The 23,843-nt window shown below is 38.8% G+C and overlaps 1 protein-coding gene across 1 annotated transcript in view; it reads left to right on the forward strand.

Moving 5' to 3' along the window:
* Window positions 1-23,843, forward strand: part of LOC133563687 (chromatin remodeling regulator CECR2) — a 98,837-nt gene that overhangs the window by 35,108 nt on the left and 39,886 nt on the right. The window contains exons 2-5 of the mRNA XM_061917973.1: window positions 13,740-13,834; window positions 19,439-19,622; window positions 21,061-21,188; window positions 21,316-21,399. Of these exons, the coding sequence (XP_061773957.1) occupies window positions 13,740-13,834; window positions 19,439-19,622; window positions 21,061-21,188; window positions 21,316-21,399 (491 nt within the window). The remainder of the gene's footprint in view (window positions 1-13,739; window positions 13,835-19,438; window positions 19,623-21,060; window positions 21,189-21,315; window positions 21,400-23,843) is intronic.

Consider the following 23,843-nt stretch of genomic DNA (forward strand, 5'->3'; position numbering starts at 1 on the left):
ACATATATTTATTCCTTATTTTGTTTTGTAGAATGTTAGAAAAGGCTTGATAAAGTGATGTTACTGTTACTGATGTTGTAGTGTTAAAACAGAAAACAATAGTCAGCAAGAGTAGGTATAGGAAAAACTGACCCATTTATTTTTAACCAATTGGTTACATAAATTTTAACCTTCAACGTAAGAGTATTACCTCAACAAATCCAATAAAAACAAAATGTTATATTTAAAGTGCAAAATAACCACTAATACCAACATAATTATACAATTGAAAAGAATAAATTAAAAATAAATTAGAAGACCCTGAAAAATAACCTAAATAAATCCAATAAAAAAAACAAAAAACGTTTTAAAGTGCAAACAATTCAAGTTCACTTCAGTTATTTTTTTACTGTCAGCATATGTTGGAAACAACTGTGGGCAGGGACAAAAACAACACAATATTGTCCACTGTCCAACTGCTCTAAATTAAGAGTTCACAGCTCCAGTTCCACTGACTGACTATGCCCAAAACAATGTAGTAATTACTCTTAGTCTTCACTGAAGAATAGTGTAAAGACAATAAACATATCACTCTAATAACAAGAGCATAAAACAAATAATAATCAGTCAGTGCTGACTACCCTTACTACTCCTCCTCCTCCTTCTCCACTTTCTGCAGTCCGAGCATAATGTGGAGATTTTTTTTTAAGAAGATAAGCATTTCGGCATGCTGTGAGTTAAAATACTTCCACACAGCCGACATCACTACACTTTGCTGAGCACACGCGTTGTCGTTGTTGTGATCACGTGGGCTGTGCATGCTGGATCAGAGACGCTCTTCTTCCGCGGCCGCCACCAACGTTAATTAAGGGGCATTGCCGCCACCTACTGTGTTGGAGTGTGATCAAACCAGTCACCTATTATAGAAGTGCTGCAGCGACAAATGGACAGCTTATATCGGAGCGCTTACATCGGAGTTTTTAGATTCAGTCCGATAAAATCCGATATTCACTTTTTTGGCTAATATCGGACCGATTTCCGATACCAATATCGGATCGGGACATCCCTAATTGAGGGGCCAGCTTTATACACACACATAGTAAACGTGTACAGGCAGATACTCTATTCACGACTCGCCGTAAAGTAACAATAATTAGGAGAAAAAAAATATGATTACCAAGCCAAATGTCCCGTTGTGGGGAATATTTCAGCTTCAAATCGGATGTGCATTATTGGCCCATCAACACGGAAGAACGAGTGAGAATACCGTGATTACATTATGGCAATACACAAAAAGACAATGTCCGACCTTGTTTTTTAAAACTGGGAAAAAAATGTTTCAACATTTATTTAAGTTACATTTTTGCTTACAAAAATTAGTAAATTTTTTTGTTTTTTATTTAGACTAAAAAATGTGATTACCTTCAAAGTACAATACAATGGTAAACAATTCGACAGTAGTTAGAAATAAAAGTTGATATCATTTTAAATGGTTGCCGTATTATTCGGAGTATAAGTCGCTCCGAAGTATAAGTCGCATTTTCCCGAAAATGCATAATAAAGAAGGAAAAAAAAACATATATAAGTCGCACTGGAGTGAAAAGTCGCATTTTTTGGGGAAATTTATTTGATAAAACCTAACACCAAGAATAGACATTTGAAAGGCAATTTTAAATAAATAAAGAATAGTGAACAACAGGCTGAATAAGTGTACGTTATATGAGGCATAAATAAGCAACTGCTATGTTAACCTAACATATTATGGTAAGAGTCATTCAAATAACTATAACATATAGATCATGCTATACCTTTACCAAACAATCTGTCACTCTTAATCACTAAATCCCATGAAATCTTATACGTCTAGTCTCTTACGTGAATGAGCTAAATAATAATATTTGATATTTTACGGTAATGTGTTAATAATTTCACACATAAGTCGCTCCCGTGTATACGTCGCACCCCTGGCCAAACTATGAAAAAAAATGCGACTTAGTCCGAAAAATACGGTACTTGCATTTTTCTTTGTCATGATTAGATTACATTATAATCACTCTATAGTTTTTATCGTTTTTTTCTTCAGTTTATGAGCATGATGTACACACATGTTCCTTATCTGTTTTCATAAACCCAAAACCATCCATCCATTTTTACCGCTTATTTCCTTTGGTGTCACGGGGGGATCCATCCATCCATCCATCCATCATCTTCCGCTTATCCGAGGTCGGGTCGCGGGGGCAACAGCCTAAGCAGGGAAACCCAGACTTCCCTCTCCCCAGCCACTTCGTCGCGGGGGGATACTTTTTTAAATAAATAATTGCATATTTCTTCCTTCACTTGCTTTTTTTTGCAGTTTCATGTATTTTTATGTATAAAATAGGAAAGTTGCAAATCCAATTGCATTTCCAATTTGGGAGGGAAAAATCCCAGTTAGGCTTTTCCTCAATCAGGCAGCGGAAAAAAAGCAGTGCAATCATACAGGATAAAAGCTGTACATATAAGAACATGCATGATTGTTTGGTTGTTTACTCTAATGAGTCACGATTGGTTAGGGCCAGGCCAATCAGAGGAAAGATAGGGCGGGAAGAGAAATCACAAAGTGCCTGCAAAAAAAATTTTTTTATCTGAATTTGATACACTTTGTATCATTTGCACAGTTATGTTATTTATTTCACATAAATACGATATTTTTCCATTTTATTTATGTTATTTAATTCAGTACTACTTCAATAGTTTCTATTCTGTGCTGTTAATACCCATCTTGACTAACTAGGTTAATAAAAGTGCCACTGACTGTTTACAGAACAGTTGTCATTCAATTCCTCTCTTACGTTCCTGGCTTAATGCTAACATACATTGAACGACGTCATTGAAGAGCTGATGAAAATTAGCATCTTGATTGTTGTACTCGTAAAGACTTTGAACAAATGAGATTTTAACAAACAACATTTGACATTAAAGAGCACATTTCTACCAATAGACGTATAGTCACCAAACTGTAGAAACGAATATTAACCACTAAGTTTGTACACAGAGGCCAATCTATGCGTGTGTGTGAGCATGTGTGGACTAGCTGGTGCTCAAGTCTAGATAAAATGTCAATGTTTTGTGGAACATGATTGGCAGGAGATGGCAGCACATACATAGTGTCAAATACTTCCAGTCTTCAAACACCTGGCAGGTTAAGTTTGATCTTCCTGTTAAAGGCCTACTGAAAGCCACTACTAGCGACCACACAGACTAATAGTTTATATATCAATGATGAAATGTTAAAATTGCAACACATGCCAATACGGCCTTTTTAGTTTACTAAATTGCAATTTCGTGAGAAGTATCCTGTTGAAAACGTCGGTATGACGCGTGCGCGTGACGTCTCGGATTGTAGCGGACATTTTTTTCCAGCCCGATCCAAGCAATAAGTAGTCTGCTTTAATCGCATAATTACACAGTATTCTGGACATCTGTGTTGCTGAATCTTTTGCAATTTGTTCAATTAATAATTGAGAAGTCAAAGAAGAAAGATGTAGGTGGGAAGCGGTGTATTGCAGCTGCCTTTAGCAACACAAACACAGGCGATGTTTCCTTGTTTACATTCCCAAAAGTGAAGCTGTACTATGGAACAGAGCGGTCAAGCGAACATGGTTCCCGACCACATGTCAACCGGCAGGTTTCGGTGAGAAAATTTTGGTAATAAGTCAGCTCCTACCATAGACATGAGCGGAGCTTGCATCCTCCTGCAGCTGCGGACTCTCTTACCTCCTCCCACTGGAGACACTGTCGGTCACCACACTCGTGGCCACACCCCTCCGACTTTCTGGTCCCATATAATTTCACTAAAACACTAGTAACACAATAAGCAGATAAGGGATTTTCCAGAATTATCCTAGTAAATGTGTCTAATAACATCTGAATCGCTCCCACTGCCCTCGCCTTTTTTTTTTCTTCTAGTTTTTCACTCTCACTATCCTCATCCATGAATCTTTCATCCTCGCTCAAATTAATGGGGAAATCGTCGCTTTCTCGGTCCGGATCGCCCTAGCTGCTGGTGGCTATGATTGTAAACAATGTTCAGACGTGAGGAGCTCCACAACCCGTGACGTCACGCGCACATCGTCTGCTACTTCCGGTACCGGCAAGGCTTTTTTATTAGCGACCAAAAGTTGCGAACTTTATCGTCGATGTTCTCTACTAAATCCTTTCAGCAAAAATATGGCAATATGGCGAAATGATCAAGTATGACACATAGAGTGGACCTGCTATCCCCGTTTAAATAAGAAAATCTCATTTCAGTAGGCCTTTAATGTCCAATGATGAGTGAGAACATGTGATTTGATCGTGCAGAAGGACTTGCAGCGATATCTTTGATGCTGTGTGGCCCACCAACAAAGCCAGTAATATCAGCAGGTCGACCTCTGGTTACCCTCACGGCAGACAGTTTCCATGTCACCGCTGTTAACGGCTCCACTGAGGTTCATATCACTAATAGTTGGAATAGCATGATGGGATAACAGGAGGGGGGGGAGGGAAGCTTAATGTGTAAAGAATCCTTTTACCGTGCTTTGGTTTCTTCCACCCCCAAACACATCCAATTCTGTTCACACATGGTTCCTACAGGAACAATCATGTGACAACACCTTCCACCCCCCATGAAAGGGCTCGTACCACATGAATGCATGGTGCCATAAAACCATAGGAAAATGTGTCTCACATTCTCAGGATGTACCAATACTTGACCAGAACAAAGCATCCCTAGTAGTTGCTGAGAGACAATATTGATCTGGACCTACACAGCTTCAAGCTTGACACATTAAATGTATTGGACCTGGCACCCTTTTATCCATGAAAAAACGTGAGCATCTGCATTACCATGAATTGATTAACGTGGACAAGTTGAAAAACTAATTTAGGTGTTTCCATTTAGTGGTCATTTGTACGGAATATGTACTGTTCTGTGCAATCTATTAATAAAAGTTTCAATCAAACAATCAAAGCATAAGGAATGACTGAAGTTTTTTTGATGATTTGCTTTTCCTTGGACAAAAATAACAGACAGTATATTTACATTCACTAAATTTGTCTGAATTGTCACTTAAATATTGTTTTTTCATATAATGCAACTAACATCTCTTCAGGTTGAATTAAAGTTAACACACACACACACACACACACACACACTAGGTGTGGCGAAATTATTCTCTGCATTTGACCCATCACCCTTGATCACCACCTGGGAGGTGAGGGGAGCAGTGAGCAGCAGCGGGGGCTGCGACCGGGAATCATTTTTTCTTATTTAACCCCCAATTCCAACCCTTGATGCTGAGTGGTAAGCAAGGAGGTAATGGTTCCCATTTGTATAGTCTTTGGTATGACTTGCCCGGGGTTTGAACTCACAACCTACTGATCTCAGGACGGGGACACTCTTACCACTAGGCCAAGAGTAGGTTTATCAGAAAAATTAAGCTCAATCAATTATTTTTAGGTTAGTTTGGGCAGTGATTTGGCTTTCTACAAATAGTTTTGTTCTTGGTGGCTAGCAATGCAGCTAATGGGAGCAATCAATTCCACCTCTAAATCTCTTTAAAATACATTCAAAAACTGTCAACAATACTTGATTTACGTTCCGTTCATTTACGACCTGTATAATAACAAAGCTGTAGCAACATTAATATTGTAAGAGCGAACACCGACAAACTCTTTTTCTAGCGTACTAACTAGAGATGTTCGATAATATCAGACTGCTGATATTATCGGCCGATAAATGTTTTAAAATGTAATATCGGAAATTATCCTTATCGGTTTCAAAAAGTAAAATTTATGGCTTTCTAAAGCGCCACTGTACGGCCGATAAATACTTTAAAATGTAATATCTGAAATTATCGGTATCGGTTTCAAAAAGTAAAATTTATGACATTCTAAAACGCCGCTGTACGGAGTGGTACACGGACGTAGGGAGAAGTACAGAGCAGTTGTGTCTCCCAGTCATACTTGCCAACCATCCCGATATACCCAGGAGATTCCCAAAATTCAGTGCTCCTCCCGAAAATCTCCCGGGGAAACCATTCTCCCGAATTTCTCCCAGACAAACATTATTGGAAGAGTGCCTTTGTGTGCCGGCCCAATAACAATATCCACGGCTGTTCACACACACAGGTGAATGCAACGCATACTTGCTCAACATCCATACAGGTCACACTGAGGGTGGCCGTACAAACAACTTTAAGATTGTTACAAATATGCGCCACACTGTTAACCCAAACCAAACAAGAATGACGAACACATTTCTGGAGAACATCCGCACAATAACACAACATAAACACAACAGAACAGAAAACCAGAACCCTTGCAGCACTAACTCTTCCGGGACGCTACAATATACACCCCCCGGTACCCCCTAACCCCTCGCCACCCCCAACCCCGTGCAGTGCCATATTGGCATTTTTTTCCATAACTTGAGTTGATTAATATTGGAAAATCTTGTTACATTGTTAATGCATCCAGCGGAGCATCACAACTAAATTAGGCATAATAATGTGTTAATTCCACAACTGTATATATCGGTATCGGTTGATATCGGAATCGGTCATTAAGAGTTGGACATTATCGGAATATCAGATATCAGCAAAAAAGACATTATCGGACATCTCTAGTACAAACCCTGTTTCCGTATGAGTTGGGAAATTGTGTTAGATGTAAATATAAACGGAATACAATGATTTGCAAATCCTTTTCAATCCATATTCAATTGAATTCACTACAAAGACAACATATTTGATGTTTAAACTCGTGTTTGGAGGAAGAAGAATACTGAGTAGCATCCCAAGAACACCACACCTACTGTGAAGCATGGGGGTGGAAACATCATGCTTTGGGGCTGTTTTTCTGCTAAGGGGACAGGACGATTGATCCGTGTTAAGGAAAGAATGAATGGGGCCATGTATCCTGAGATTTTGAGCCAAAACAGTGAGAGCTTTGAATGGTTGACCAAATACTTATTTTTGACCATAATTTACAAATAAATTCTTTAAAATTCCTACAATGTGAATTCCTGGATTTTTTTTCAGATTCTGTCTTTCACAGTTGAAGTGTACCTATGATGAAAATTACAGACCTCTGTCATCATTTGAAGTGGGAGAACTTGCACAACTTGTTGTGTAATGATGACGTGTATGCGTGACGTCACGGGGCACCCCGGGCACATCCACCTGGAACTGCTACCCTCAGGCAGACGCTACAGGGTGCTAAAAGCCAGCACCAATAGACTAAAAAATAGCTTTTACCCAAGAGCCATAGTAGCACTAAACAGGCACTGAGTGAGCACAATATGTCCATCATGTCCTCATGTGTAATGTTTAATGTTTTTCTATTTTTTCGGACTACAATGTGCAATAATGTTTTATGTATGTATACATAGATACATCTGTCATCTCTATCTTTTTTTTTTAATTTATTTTTTTATTTTTTTTATTTTTTTAATTATACTACCATATTGTATATGCACCTTAGGAGGAGCTGCTCCAATTTCGTTGTTCTTTGAACCTGTTCATTGCAATAAGGACAATAAAACTCTATTCTATTCTATTCTATTCTATTCAAAAGTGCAGCAAATAAAGTCCATTCCATTCTATTCTATTGTAAGTTAAAGTCCTACTGAAAGCCACTACTAGCGACCACACAGTCTGATAGTTTATATATCAATGATGAAATATTAACATTGCAACACGTGCCAATACGGCCGCTTTAGTTTACTAAATTGCAATTTTTAATTTCCCGGGAGTTTCGTCTTGAAAACGTTGTGTAATGATGACGTGTATGCGTGACGTCACGGGGCATAGGAAGTGTGAGCGCTACGCACACACACAGGTAAAAGTCATCTGCTTTAACGGCATAATTATACAGTATTTTGGACATCTGTGTTGCTGAATCTTTTGCAATTTGTTCAATTAATATTGGAGAAAGTACAGTAGAAAGATGGAGTTGGGAAGCTTTAGCCTTTAGCCACACAAACACACAGTGATTCCTTGTTTAAAATTCCCGGAAGTGAAATTTTACTATGGATCAGAGCGCGGTCAAGCGAGCATGAATCAAGACCAAATGTCAACCAGCAGGTTTCGGTGAGAAAATTGTGGTTAAAAAGTCAGTTCTTTTGAGCTTGTGCCGTCCATAGCTGCCGTCGACTCCCCTAAGACACTGCGCGTCGACACCCGGCCGTGGACACACCCCTCCGACAATCAGGTAATATTAAACTCACTAAAACACCAGCAACACAATAGAAAGATAAGGGATTTCCCAGAATTATCCTAGTAAATGTGTCTAAAAACATCGGAATACGTCCCAATGCTATCGCGTTTTTTTTTTTTTTAAATCGATTTTTTTTTTTTTTCTAGTCCGTCGCTATCAATATCCTCAAACACGAATCTTTCATCCTCGCTCAAATTAATGGGGAAATTGTCGTTTTCTCGGTCCGAATAACTGTTTTTGTTGGAGACTCCCATTAAAATCAATGTGAATATATGAGGAGCCATCAACATGTGACATCATTGTCTGCGACTTCCGGTACAGGCAAGGCTTTTCTAATAGCAACCAAAAGTGGCAAACTTTATCGTCGATTTTTTCTACTAAATCCTTTCAGCAAAAATATGGCAATATCGCGAAATGATCAAGTATGACATAGAATGGACCTGCTATTACCGTTTAAATAAGAACATCTCATTTCAGTAGGTCTTTAAGCACTTCTGTGTGCTCATTGAGAATCAAACCTGATCAGAAGTCCCAACAGAGGCTGGGCAGCTGAACCAGTGGTGAACAAATTAAGTGTAAGTGAGGAATAAGTGGTTGAACTCAATGGAGGCTGGGAGGACTCACTAGGGGAATTTGTTAAGAGGAGCGGCAAATACCTTAAGGGTGACTTTCTCAGTGAACACCAAGCTCACAAAAGAGCCGTACTGGTGACACACCTTTCGGTGTTGAATCCTTGTCACAACTTCTTATGTTTGTCATACTGTGTGTTACAATGTGGTGTAGTAATGTATATATCAGCTCACAGCATATATACGTACACAGATTGCATCTCTTCTAAATCCTGTTGATCATTAATTTGAAGTTGTGTGTTTTGCAAAGTTTACTTTTTTGTCTTGCTTCAGCTTGCAGTGTATTTGTCTACACAAGTGGTGAGAGACTCTCTACAGGATGAAAGTCATCTGCAGTCACTCAGCAAGAGACTTGCTTCCTGCCTGGTTATCTTGAAGAAATTATCATGATTATTTTTTGTCTGCCTTTGAAGATACTGAGTGTATCAAAGGTAGTTAGGGGTTGTCTCTGAAGATTTAGGCCTAAATGTAAATGCTGCGTCATTGTTTACTCTTTCTGTGGTCTGTCCCATCTCTGACCAAGTGTCAATTCTTGCTGATGGATGGGATTCCTCTGGCTCAAGAGGCTGGTTCTTAGAACCAGGAAGTACAAGGGTGCATGAGACAGGATATCTCAGGGCCATGTGCAAATGTGCTTGTATGCAAGTAGACACACCCGCACACACCCTTCTAATCTCTTCAACTGGAAGAACATAATGTGCACTCTTGAGCAATTGTGATATGCAGCTTAATCATTATGACCAAGTGTAATATACAGTCTGAGGATCAACAATCTTTTATGCAACACTACTGAAATATTAATTCTTATTCTTTATATTTTTTGGAAGCTTCTATTTTTGTTAATCAGTTTTTTTGTTTTTTTTTAACAGATTGTTTTGCTTCTGGTGTCCATGACCATGCGCGTTCAAATTTACCATGAAGACCTCTGACGGCTTCAATGAGCAAAGCAAAGATGTGTGAACAAATACACATTGATGTTGTAGAACAGGGTTGTCAAACTCATTTTAGATGGGGGGCCACATGGAGAAAAATCTACTCCCAAGTGGGCCGGACTGGTAAAGTTACGGCACGATAACTTAAATAATAAAGACAACTTCAGATTGTTTTCTTTGTTTAAAAACAGAAAAATCACAGTCTGGAAATGCACAAATCATAATGTTGTTGGGTTTGTTTTACACTTACATGTTGAGGTTAATAGTATTCTATCTTTATTTGTCGTTGTTTATACTTTCTGAATAAATTATGTGATAATGTTCATCAGTCAACTCATTGGTGTTAATTTTCAATCTGTCGCAATACAAAAATAATATCAAAATCATATTACGGGTTGTTTTTTATGTGGTTTGTTCATTTTAAAATGGTTTATTTTTTTTGCATATGTAGCATAATCTACTAAGATACAACAAATTGCTCCTGCGGCATATAGTGGACACATTTAGAGCAGCAGTTTCTTTCATTCAAAAATTTTGGCTCATTTTTTATACTTAGCAAAGTCATCCCACGGGCCGGGTAAAACCTGTTAACGGGTAAATAAAGTGCCACTTTAAAACTTGACAAAAAATGTTTTTTCTTCTGGTATCCATGACCATGAGTGTTCATGTTTACCATGAAGACCTAAGACAGCTTCAAGGAGTGATGCAAACATATGTGAACAAATACACATTGATGTTGTGGACCTTCCTGTGTAAATATAGTGCCACTTTAAAAGTAGACAAATAAAGGACCAAAAACTTATCTTGTCTATTTGCCTGTGATGATGCATTTATTTTATCTAATCCTTTCATTTTCTAAAAAATCGATATAACCCACCTAATGTACGAAATGATTCCGGTTGTGCTTACCAACCTCAAAGCAATTTTATTTGGTGTAATGATAAGTGTGACCTGTAAATTGCAGTTACACATAAGAGATATCCGTAGACTGCGATATGATGCTAGTAAACAACACCAAAACTTTAAATGTTCCATTGAAAATAATGTTCATTACGCCACTCAAAAATTTGTCAAAATGTTTTAGTGTGACTTTGAAGCAGCACTGCGCCCATTACGGCCAGTCAGAGATACAAGTATTTATATGGTGTGTGTATAAATATGGCACCCATTAGTAGACCCATTATCTGACGTTTTGGTTCACAATATTATGCAAAACCAACTTCACTTACCTCCTGGTACCTGCTAATATGTATTTGAGATCTGCATAAGTCCTGAAAATTTGCGCTTTGCGCATGTCTGCCAGTCGATAAGCTTCTTCTTTTTCACTATTTTCTTGTTATGGAGCATTCACCCTCTGCTGTTGCCATTTATGATATAAAGTAAATAAAATAAATAAATGGGTTGTACTTGTATAGCGCTTTTCTACCTTCAAGGTACTCAAAGCGCTTTGACACTACTTCCACATTTACCCATTCACACACTGATGGAGGGAGCTGCCATGCAAGGCGCCAACCAGCACCCATCAGGAGCAAGGGTGAAGTGTCTTGCTCAGGACACAACGGACGTGACGAGGTTGGTTCTAGGTGGGATTTGAACCAGTGACCCTCGGGTTGCGCACGGCCACTCTCCCACTGCGCCACGCCGTCCCGTAGTGTAAAGTTCTAACTTATATTTTGCTATAGAGGCGCTAATAACTACCAGTACAGTGAGTTTACATAATTCACCCACAGAACTTTAGTTATTAGAGTTCCGGTCGGACATTTTTTCACTGGACACATATCCGCCGTTCTTGCATTTGTGAACCACTAAAGAGAAGATGCTGCTCCGTTGTTGATTTAAGTAAAGTCTGAATGTCATTAAAACAGTTAGCTTCATCTTTTGACACTTCTTCCACTCCTGTCTTTGCACGCTACACCGCTACAACAAAGATAACGGAGAGAAGACGCTGTCGAAGGTAAGCCACGTAAATACGACCGCCCTCAAAACGGCGCATCCTGAAGCGACTGTCAGAAAGCGACTTGAAAATGGTCTGTAAAACATAATCTATGCAACATTTTTGACCAAGGAACCACAATTACATGTTATATAGACCAGGAGGAAATGTTTTAAATTTAGAGAAAATATGTATAATATGACCCCTTTTGATTCGTCTTTTGTGAATAAAAAGGACCTGAATAGACCCGCTCATCGGCAGTGTGCCTTATATTCTGGTCCAGACAATCCGATACTTTATTATATGCTTTTTTTAAGAGTCTTTCAGATAGACAACATTCAGGTATAGTATAGACCAGGGGCGCTCACTCTTTTTCTGCAGGCGAGCTACTTTTCAATTGACCAAGTCGAGGAGATCTACCTCATTCCCATTTATAATTTATATTTATTTATTTATGAAAGAGACATTTTTGTTAACAAGTTAATGGTGTTTAATGATAATACAAGCATGTTTAACACACATAGATTCCTTTCTTTCATGAAGACAAGAATATAAGTTGGTGTATTACCTGATTCTGATGACTTGCATTGATTGGAATTAGACAGTGGTGATGATAACGTCCGCATTTTCAAATGGAGGAGAAAAAAAAGTCCTCCTTTCTGTCCAATACCACATGAAAGTGGTTGGATTTGGCATCTCATTTGTCCAACTTGCATACTCCTTTTTAAACACTTTGTTATGAGAGTAGCATATGTGTGTGGCCCTTTAATGTCTGGCAGCAGGTGAGTGTGCGGGTGGGCAAGCAAGTGAGAAAGCGGTCGCTGAGGGCGGGGGAGAAATACATTGGCATCAAACTCCGTAGCTTGCTAGCTTTCTGAGACTCTTATTTTGTTAGCACAGGCAGGATGAAACAGGTCTTTTATGGCGAAGACAGGAACTGTGCAGTCGCTCTTTATAGTTTTGACAGTAGGTACGGAGTCTCTAGAAATAAAATGTGTTTCTCTGCGTCCGCCCTGTTAGTGATTTTTTTCTTAAATATGAGCTCGCAGCAGCCAGCGTCATCTCACAAGATCCTCGGGTGCCGAGAATGTCAAACAACTGACGAAAGTGAAGTCTTGGTATGATTGATGATTGCTCATTTTTATGTACATTTTTTAATGCCTGGCTTGAGATCGACTGACACACCCTCCGAGATCGACCAGTCGATCGCGATCGACGTAATGCCCACCCCTGGTATAGACAATATTTTACCTGGACATTTTTATCTGTCTTCTACAGTTTTCTTTAGAAAGTATTTCAGGCTACTTCAAATTAGGGAGGAATCATCAGTGTCAAGACTACAGCTTCATGATTCTGGGTAGAATCATCATTTTCTTGCAATACTTTTTTGGCTGACCAACAATCCCTGAGTTTTAAAGGACTAGGAATCATGTGGTAAGATTCTGCATGGGTTGTTCTTTTAGAAGGTCGGGCATGGCGTGTTACTGCTTGGGCCACCTGCTGCTTGCCATCTCACTGGTGCTTTTTTTAATGTTTCACTCCCTGCGTTTTGACACATACATTTTTGACAGTGACTCAGATAATGGCTGTCAGGAAAAGGTTACAATCACTCACAAAGAAGACATATTCAGTCCAGGGTTTTGCGATGTTTAGATTGCGCCAGTTCAATCAATCACCGCGAATAATGCACAATCTTGCAACTTTTTCCAATATCCATGAATTCCCCCGCATGTTTTGGCCAATCGTTGTTTAATACTCATGCATTATGAACTTGTACACTTGTTTTTGTTTCACTAAACTGTTAAGAGGTTATTGTTTTTCAGTTATGCATTACTTTGAAAAGTCCTCATATTTTTTGTGCCATTGAGGTCATTCAACCTTTTATATGTCATCCTTTACCTAACATTGAGTCTTCAGGAATACACTGTGCCTGTCTTTGTTATATTTGTAGCCTTTCTTGGGGGGAGATTAACATATTTCTGAAAGTTTACAATTGATTGCTGATTATGGGTCTTTCTTGTGTTTTAGGAATTGGAGAAAGCTCTTTCAGAGCAGGACTTTAACTTCCTTGGGGACCTTATTGCTTGTCTTTTGCAGGGATGCTACCAGCGCACCGACATAACGTAAGTTAAGAGTAATAAAAGTGTTATTTATTGATTTATTGTGATCTTCAAAATGAACTGACACAGAGAAAATATCGCTTTCAAAAGTATTGCATTTGTACATTATGTAATGACTTTTTTGAGGTTTCAAGTTTTGGTTAAGGGAAACACAGCAATGCAATTTATGCATACACAAGTTTAGAGATGTACAAGTCAACTTAACATTTTAAACCAAACACAAAAAAACTTTGAACATTTTTTGGCTGTTTCCTGTTGTACTTTTTCATGCTATTTTAGCATGGACCACACACACTCTAACCAATGTGATCGTGTGCACGCAGAACGTGTTCCAGCAAGGAAATTGCGATCAAGACAAGCAGACGGAGGTTTTGAAAGCGTTAATCAGACATAATACCACAGAGTATTACTAACATCTGATTGCATTAAGCCTTACAAGTTAAATAAATATTTAGAAATGACAACATGTACACGCACACATGTGTTAAAGGGGTCATATTATGATTTATTTTCTATATTTAAAACACTTCCTTGTGGTCTACATAACATGTAATGGTGGTTCTTTGGTCAAAAATATTCATTGATTGTTTTCAGTTGTTTTGACACATACATTTTTGACAGTGACTCAGATAATGGCTGTCAGGAAAAGGGTACAAGGTAGGAGGCCACGGGGAAGACCCAGGACACGTTGGGAAGACTATGTCTCCCGGCTGGCCTGGGAACGCCTCGGGATCCCCCGGGAAGAGCTAGACGAAGTGGCTGGGGAGAGGGAAGTCTGGGTTTCCCTGCTTAGGCTGTTGCCCCCGCGACCCGACCTCGGATAAGCGGAAGATGATGGATGGATGGATGTTTTCAGTTGTCAAGGTGCTTTTTGACAGTCTCTTCGGGAAGTGCTGTTTTTGTGCACGGTCTTATTATTGTGCCTCCACTTTGACAGCGTCTTGTCCCCATCATCCATCCATGTTGTAGTTTTTAGCGTTTCTATATCGAGTCTACTGACATAAATTAGAATTATTTGTATTACAAATGGCAACACCAAACGATGCATGTGCATGTATGAGCCAGTCTGCCTACAACAAGAGGATAGCGGAAAAAAAGAAGATTATTGATACTGACTAAAGCGCAGACTTGGGCCAAGCACTTTGGGGAAATTCATACCACTTATTGATAATCTGCTGTCGTTACCGGCGTGAAAAACGTGTATAAATATCTCCGTAATGTCTTCACGAATTGAGTTCAAATTTTAGGAACTTATGCAGATCCCAAATAAACAAAAGCATGTACCAATAGGGGGAAGCACGGTGGCATAGGAGTTAGTGCGTCTGCCTCACAATACTAAGGTCCTGAGTAGTTCTGGGTTCAATCCCAGGCTCAGGATCTTTCTGTGTAGAGTTTGCATGTCCTCCCCGTGACTGCGTGGGTTCCCTCCGGGTACTCCGGCTTCCTCCCACTTCCAAAGACATGCACCTGGGGATAGGTTGATTGGCAACACTAAATTGGCCCTAGTGTGTGAATGTTGTCTGTCTATCTGTGTTGGCTCTGCGACGAGGTGGCGACTTGTCCAGGGTGTACGCCGCCTTCCGCCTGGTTGTAGCTGAGATAGGCACCAGCGCCCCCCGTGACCCCAAAGGGAATAAGCGGTAGAAAATTAATGGATGGATGGATGTATGAATAGGTAAAAGAAGGTGTTTTTGCGTTTTAGGGCCCCTTTAATTTGTTCAAAAATAAACTTCTTAGCTGTTGTGCGCAGCAGAGCAAATTTAACAACTTAGCTGTATTGCCGTCCAATGATTCATTTGCATTTTACCTGTTTCAGTTTGGATTTGAGTTGGTAAAACCTGGATAATACTCTGTATAATAATACTGTGTAACATATTACTTTAGCATTGAGATGTCAGCGTATGTTGTAGAGACACGCTGTGCACGTCACGTTAGGGCCAGGCGATTACATGATCGGAATTGTTGATTTGCAATTAGAGTTCAAGCACAGTGATCCGCTCCTGGCATATTTCCTCGATCAAACATGGAAATGTCTGTTAAAAGTTACTGCAGCAGTAAACCGTAGGGAATAGTGTTGTCCCAATAGCAATATTTTGGTACCAGTACCAAAATGTATTTGGATACTTTTCGGGTTTTTGTGATACTTTTCTAAATAAAGGGGACCACAAAAAATTGCATTATTGACTTTATTTTAACAAAAAATCTTACGGTACATTAAACATATGTTTCTAATTGAAAGTGCGTCCTTAAATAAAATAGTGAACATACGAGACAACTTGTCTATTAGTAGTAAGTAAACAAACAAAGGCTCCTAATTTAGCTGCGGATATATGCAGTAACATTTTGTGTCATTTTCTACTCTATTATATTGTCATAATTATTAGGGACAAGTGGTAGAAAATGAATTATTAATCTACTTGTTCATTTACTGTTATATCTGCTTACTTTGATGTTTTGTCTACACCTCTGTTAAAATGTAATAATCACATATTCTTCTGTTGTCTGGATACTTTGCATTATACAGAGTCTCGGAAAACTGGCGTGCACAAGCGATCCCTCAGATGTGCACGCCAGCTTTCCGAGACTCTTATTTTGTTAGCGCAGGCAGCATGAAGCAGGGCTTTTATTGTGAAGATAGGAAATGTGCAGTCGGCCTTTAGAGTTTTGACGGAAGGGACGGCACGAAAGTCTGTTGAAATAAAAAGTGTTTCTCGCTTTCCTCTCTGTCATTTTTTCATAATAATGAACTGGCAGCAGCCAGCGTCATCTCACAAGACCCTCGGGTGCCGTGAATGTCAATCAAGCAAGCTACGGAATTTGCCGCCAATGTTTTTCTTGTAAAGTGTATGGAAGCTGGATGAATTAGATGCCAAAAACCAACCACTTTCATGTGGTATTGTACAGAAAGGACAACTTTTTTTCTCCTCCATTTGAAAATGTGGGCGTTATCATCATTACTGTCTGATTCCAATCAATGCAAGTCATCAGAATCAGGTAATACACCAACTTATATTCTTGTCTTCGTGAAAGAAAGACATCTATATGTGTTACACATGCTTGTATTATCATTAAACACATTTAACTTGTTTACAAAAATGTCTCTTTCATAAATAAATAAATATAAATGATATATATAAATGAGGTAGATTCCCTCGAGTTGGTCAATTGAAAAGTAGCTCGCCTGCAGAAAAAGTGTGGGCACCCCTGATTTAAAGAGTACAAATATTAATTTAACCATTTGAAAGTGTTGTTTAGTAAATGTTAACTTGAAAATAAAAATCATATAGTTTTCACTTCACCACTGATACTTTGTTTACTGCAGAATGTTTGTGATGACAAGCAAAAAAACTAAATACCTTTGAGAGGAAAATAAATTGTTCCCTTTACTCCCAAAAAATGTACTGAAAGAAAAGCAAAACAGTGGCCCCTAAAACCAAGTGCGGACCATAGCTTGGGTTACCTGTACTGTTCCACCTGTTGTAAGCACAATTGTGTGTGTGTTAATAAAATGACAGTCTTCAGCTGTTAGCATACCTCAATCAAACATGGAGGAAACGTCTGTTAAAAGATACTGCAGTAGTAATCCTGCACGGGACAATCCGATTTTAATAAAACATCCATCCATCCATCCATCCATCCATTTTCTACAGCTTATTCCCTTCACTGGGCGCGCTGGAGCCAATCTCAGCTACAATCGGGTGGACGGCGGGTTACACCCTGGACAAGTCGCCACCTCATCGCAGCTTAATAAAATAAAACATTTTAAAAAGTATTAATCGAGAACAAATTATATGAAAAAAATTAATCTTGATAATTTGTTTTGCCATATCGCCCAGCCGTACGTGACGTACACCTCCAAATTAATCCTCCAGTGGCCGATGACACGGATTGTTCAGGCTCAATGTTGTAATGCGTGGATTTATTTTATCTACCATAATTTTGCTTCTCAAATTATAATTATTCGCTCGCGATGGGACGCTTACAAAACTTTGTGGTTCATGCCTGAATGGGGTTTGCCCTTTCTGATACAGTTTACTCAACTTGGGCAAGAAGCATAATGGTACCAGTGAGCTGATATTCAGAGAGGCAGGAGTGATCCAGTTTTTCCACCCAGGCAACCAGTAACAGTAGGACAACCTGCTTTATTGGACTGGACAGGCGCCTGCAACCTGGGGGTGGCTGCTCACCACTGGCCTTTCACAGAGCTGCCCTTTTCATCCGCACGCGTTAAACGCTCTGGCGGAGCGGGGGAAGGTGGGCGGGAGGGTTTTGAAGAGGAAAAGGGGATAGAAAGGAAGAGAGAGATGGGGTTAGTGAGGAGGGGTGCCTACAGCTGTGTGAAAAGTGCACACTGCTCTTTCAAGATAAGCCATTTTTTTGCTGGCCCTCTTTCTCTATGTGGCATAGATGCTCAGCCCCGCCCCAAGGTCTTGTTCTTTTCTTCTGACTCGGAACTAAAAGGTACAGATTAATCGGCTTGGCCCAAACCGTAACCAACATTTATTTGCCAGTCCAGTTTCGTGAAAGGCTCACAGCGAACATGGCTTTCAATCCCACATCCACCAACTATTTACGAAAGCGCTCCAAATCTTCCGCAAGTTATGCGCAGTAGTGGTGATACTTTCAGTTCATATTAGAGTCTGATTTTGTGTATTTAAAAAGAGCACATTCATTCGAACCATCATTCTAATGACAAACTGAATAGTAATTCCATTGTCAGTTATTTTTGTATGCACAACAACCAATGAGTCTGCCCCATGAAGGGATTCAAAACACGCATTCAGGATTGATGTATATCCATACTTGCCAACCTTGAGACCTCCGAATTCGGGGGATTTGGGGGGGTAGCGGGTTGTCTATATATTTTCAATTATTTATTTTATATATATAATATACATATATATATCTGTTTATAAATGAGTATATCCATTCGGCCCCCGTGTACAATAGAAAAGTCTGATCTACAAAATTTGCAGGCAGCATACACCTTCCCCTTCCAGCTGTCCTGGACGAACTGAAATTATTTTTTCCAATCATTTTGGAATTTTCAAGCGTACTTCTTCTTACTCCCCGTCGCCATGTCTCATGTTCGTTCTTCTGCTTCGTCCCTGTTATGTTTTTGGACATTACTACTTGCCGTAGTTTTGAAGCAATGCATGATGGGAATCTGGATGTTGTGTGTCAGTGCGCCTGGAATAAACACACGCTGAGAAATAGTTCCGTGCCTGCCTACTTTATAGGTTATAGATAAACCTATGGATAACAGAGACGTATATAATAGTCTCCTTTTAAGGTGAGAGAGGACGATAAAGGCAGTGCCTTTAAGACACGCCCCCAATATTGTTGTCGGGATTGAAATCGGGAAAATTTAGGGAGAATGGATGCTCCTGGAGATTTTCAGGAAGGGCGCTGAAATTCATGAGTCTCACGGGAAAATCGAGAGGGTTGGCAACTATGTGTATATCCCCTTTCGAAAAAACAGTCCCATTACTTTTTTTATCTTTGTAAACTTACAATATCAGTATCAGGATCATTACTTCCCTCCACTGTATATAATAGTTAGGTCTAAGTCAAAAACATACTGTTGTTGTGTCTTCAAAAACACAGTCCTCAGTGCTTTAGCCGCTACCTGGATGACATCATCAGCTACAGATGGGAGCTGGAAGAAGGAAAGCCCAACCCACTTCGAGATCAACCTTTTGAAAATCTGCCTCCTCGCACACAAGTGGAATTGCTGCACAGACTCTGCGACTACCGTCTGGATGCTGCTGATGTGTTTGACTTGCTAAAGGTACATGACTGATCCTGGTTTACCTTTTGGAAGTGTAAAAATTCAGAATTTGGAATGTCATTTCATGTCAGGGATTGAAATATGAATTGAATTGGTGCCATGTCACATGATTAGAATTACATGGAATTAAATGCTTTCCAATTCAGATCAGTTATTTATAGTCAAGTATATATTTTTTTCCACATTTAACATTTTGGTTTAAACACAAAAATGCTTTCGAAGCACTAAAATTAAACACACATTCCCCTTATTTTGACTACTTGGATAAGGTGAGACATTCTGGAAAATGTTTTTTTTATTTTTATTTTCCACAATTAGAACATTACATGGCTCAGGTGGTAGTGTGACCATGTTGAAGAATCCTTGAGCAAAATACTACTCTTGATGCTGCGTCATCAGTAGGTAAAAGTGGTATTGGTGTCAAAGCGCTATTTAGTACCTTTTAAGGTAAACAAGTAAAATGCATTTACCATTCAGAGAACATCACATTTAAACGTATGTTTTATTGAAGATGATTTCATTGTGAATTGTCAATGAAAATCACTTTGTAAATAAAATATAATTTGTATAAAGTTTATAGTATTTCTACTATATAAAGCATAGTTCTGGAATACACTAACATAAACATTCAATTTTACTTCCTTCAAATTTGACTCCTCTTTCCTCTGTAATTCCAATTCAAAATCAATTTAAAATCATTGAATAGGGGGACAATCTCAATTCAATTTGTAATTTTGCACCAGTGATGTAAATACAGTACAGATAAAACGTTTGGACACACTTTCTCATTCACAACACAACTGATGGTCCCAACCATATTGAGAAAGAAAGAAATTCCACTAATCAACCCTGATAAGACACATCTGTGAAGTGAAAACCATTTCAGGTGACTACCTCTCGAAGCTCATAAATGCCAAGTGTGTGCAAAGCAGTAATCATAGCAAAGGGTGGCTATTTTGAAGAAACTATGATATAAAACTTGTTTTTAGTTATTTCACCGTTTTTTTGTCAAGTACATAACTCCACGTGTGTTCATTCATAGTTTTGACACCTTCAGTGACAATCTACTTTGTAAATAATCATGAAAATAAAGAAAATGCATTGAATGAGAACGTGTGTCCAAACTTTGGGCCTGTACTGTATATCCTTTAATATTTCAAAATAGAATTCCTTTGCCTTGAAAACCTAAGAATATGGATAGTCAGATAGATGGCGTAGGCCATAGAAAGTTTTTTAATGTGGGATAGGTAAGATTCAAATTTGGCACAGAGTTGCAAATGGTCCTATCTAGAAACGTCAGCCTTCCAGAAGTTGCAATAATATACAAATCTTATTTAAACATTAATAGTGTATGTGTAAATAATGACGTATGCAAGATTGATAGGGTCAGAGTCAAATCAGTAATTTCACTCTCACTTTTACTCCTCTCACCCACCAGGGACTGGATGCAGACAGTCTGAGGGTGGAACCGCTAGGGCAAGATGGGAATGGAGCCCTCTACTGGTATTTTTACGGCACTCGGATGTACAAAGAAGAACCACTCAAAAGAAAAGCAGACAAAATCAGGTGCAAAAAAAATCTTCACTAACCTCAGTCCTTCACCATTGAAATGGCAATGTAATTAAAGTAAATGAGAGTTGTTGCTCATTTTTCTTACTAAGTTCGACATTTTTTCCTGCTGTCTTCTTTGTAGTGAAACCCCTGAGTTAACTTTACCAGAGAAAAAGAAAAGGGGAAGACCACCAAAGAAGAGAAGACTAGAAGATACTGATCTAAGGTGAACAATGTTATTCTTGTCAGTTCAAACATGTTAACGTCTACAAAACCTTTGCATCTGGTTGCTTGGAGGCCTTAGTTATAGCTAAAAAGGAAACATGTGGTTCATTCTTGTTTCACATTCCATGACTGTCAGCTGTTGCATAAATTATTTGTCAAGAGTTTGCACAGTCATGATGAGGTAAATAATGAGTTTCTTGTAGGGGAAAAAAATAGTTGAAAATTAATTTAGCATGGTTACATAAACCAACTATAGCAAGGTCATATTTTGTAAAAATATTTTGAGTAATGTGAATTGTGAATTATATTTATATAACGCTTTTCTCTAGTGACTCAAAGCGCTTTACATAGTGAAACCCAATATCTAAGTTACATTTAAACCAGTGTGGGTGGCACTGGGAGCAGGTGGGTAAAGTGTCTTGCCCAAGGACACAACGGCAGTGACTAGGATGGCACAAGCGGGAATCGAACCTGCAACCCACTCTACCAACCGAGCTATGCCGCCCCATAATACGGACATAAAGTTACTGTTGCTGTACGCTTAGCTTTTTCACTTGTAGCACCAGTGCTAATAAAGCTAATTTTATGTAGCAATATCCATCCATCCATACATTTTCTACCGCTTATTTCCTTCGGGATCGCGGGGGGCGCTGGAGCCTATCTCAGCTACATATTAACTGTCTTAAATATCACTATTATATTAACACTGCACGTACACATGCACGCTCGTCCATATAAACACAACACCATCATAAGTTCTGTTGTAATGCACCATTCAACACAGGACATCCCCATGAATAGATTAACGTTGAAAAACTTATTCAGGTGTTACTATTTAGTGGTCAATTGTACGGAATATGTACTGAACTGTGCAATATACCAATAAAAGTTTCAATCAATCAATCAAACTGTTGCTAACACGAGTGTAGGGCTGGGTGATACAGACCTAAACTCAAATTCTGAATAGTTTGGCCCATAAACTAACCTCAATAGCTATTGACATGACTAAATATCTCCACAATGCCTTGATTTGAAATTTTCGAGACTGATGAAATTGATAAGCGGCAGAAAATGGATGGATGGATGGATGAATGGAGGAGGTCCCAAATACACACAAACAGGTACCAACAAATAAAAGTATGTTTTGTATATTAGGATTGTAACTTAAGAGGTGTTTTGAGATAATAAAAAAAGAAAAAGCCTTAACAAAAATTTAAGAAAAGTATACAATATCCAATCTACTTAAAAAAACATTTAGTTATGCTCAATTGAACCTAAAGGAACAAAATACAAGATAAAGTGCCCTGGTTGAAGAGGGCATGTTTAAACGTCAGCAGCAACATGAAAATTATTTTACCTTTAACGTTGCTGTTTTTATAGTTAAACATTATTATTGGACATACACACAAAGATGTTAGCCATGAACACCAACCTGCCAACTGCTTCATGATGCTGTGTGACAGGCTGTGTTCTGAAAATTACTCTTAGACTTAGACTTCCTTTTTATTGTCATTCAAATTTGAACTTTACAGCACAGATAAGAACGAAATGTTGTTACATAAGCTCATGGTAGTGCAGGATAAAAAAGCAATTAGGTGCATATATAATTAATAAATGTATATAAATAATATATGAATATATATATCTGCGATGAGGTGGCGACTTGTCCAGGGTGTACCCGGCCTTCCGTCCTATTGTAGCTGAGATAGGCACCAGCGCCTCCGGCGACCCCAAAGGTCGCGCACAGTGATCAATACTCACGCGTCAATCACTTGTCCATTTGGTTATGGTTTTTGAGTTTATTTCAAAACATGCTATACAGGTGGGCAAATATTTTACTCGAGTTTGATCAAATTTGGATGGATTTCTTTTAGGAGCAAAATGCGATGAAAGGGTTGAAATCCCCTTTCACACATGTGCGACAGCTTGTTTTTTTTCCTTCGGTCGCCTGGTCCATTTGTAGTCGCATTTGCTAGTAAATTTATCACTGTACAGCCCTGCCTGTACGACACATTTTTCTGGGGTGTTACTAAGTCATTTTATTTCTCTAAATTGATACAAAAAAAATAAGCATAGAATAACTGTGGAATGTGTATACATGAGAAAATAAACAATTGCAGTGTACAGTACAGTAGTGCTAATAACTATATTGCCTCACTTAAGAGGTCTTCTCATTTTGGGGCGCACCCCTTAGGGGGCTTGCAGACTATTGCAGGAGTGGGCTCCGCAACCCAAATCCATCGATGGACTTTTTGAATTTGTGTAACCTGCTACCACAAATGTGGGGCTGCATATGTAATCAACTTATTAACAACAACTTACATAAATGTCTAAAATACATGTTTTCCAGCACCGTCAAACAATTAAATCACGTATTGTAATCAGACAAATCAAAGGGTGGCTGTGGAATAATTTTGATTACCCACAATCATATAGCCTACTTTT

This window comes from Nerophis ophidion, linkage group LG12 (assembly GCF_033978795.1).
Source record: "Nerophis ophidion isolate RoL-2023_Sa linkage group LG12, RoL_Noph_v1.0, whole genome shotgun sequence".
Taxonomy (NCBI): Eukaryota; Metazoa; Chordata; class Actinopteri; order Syngnathiformes; family Syngnathidae; genus Nerophis; species Nerophis ophidion.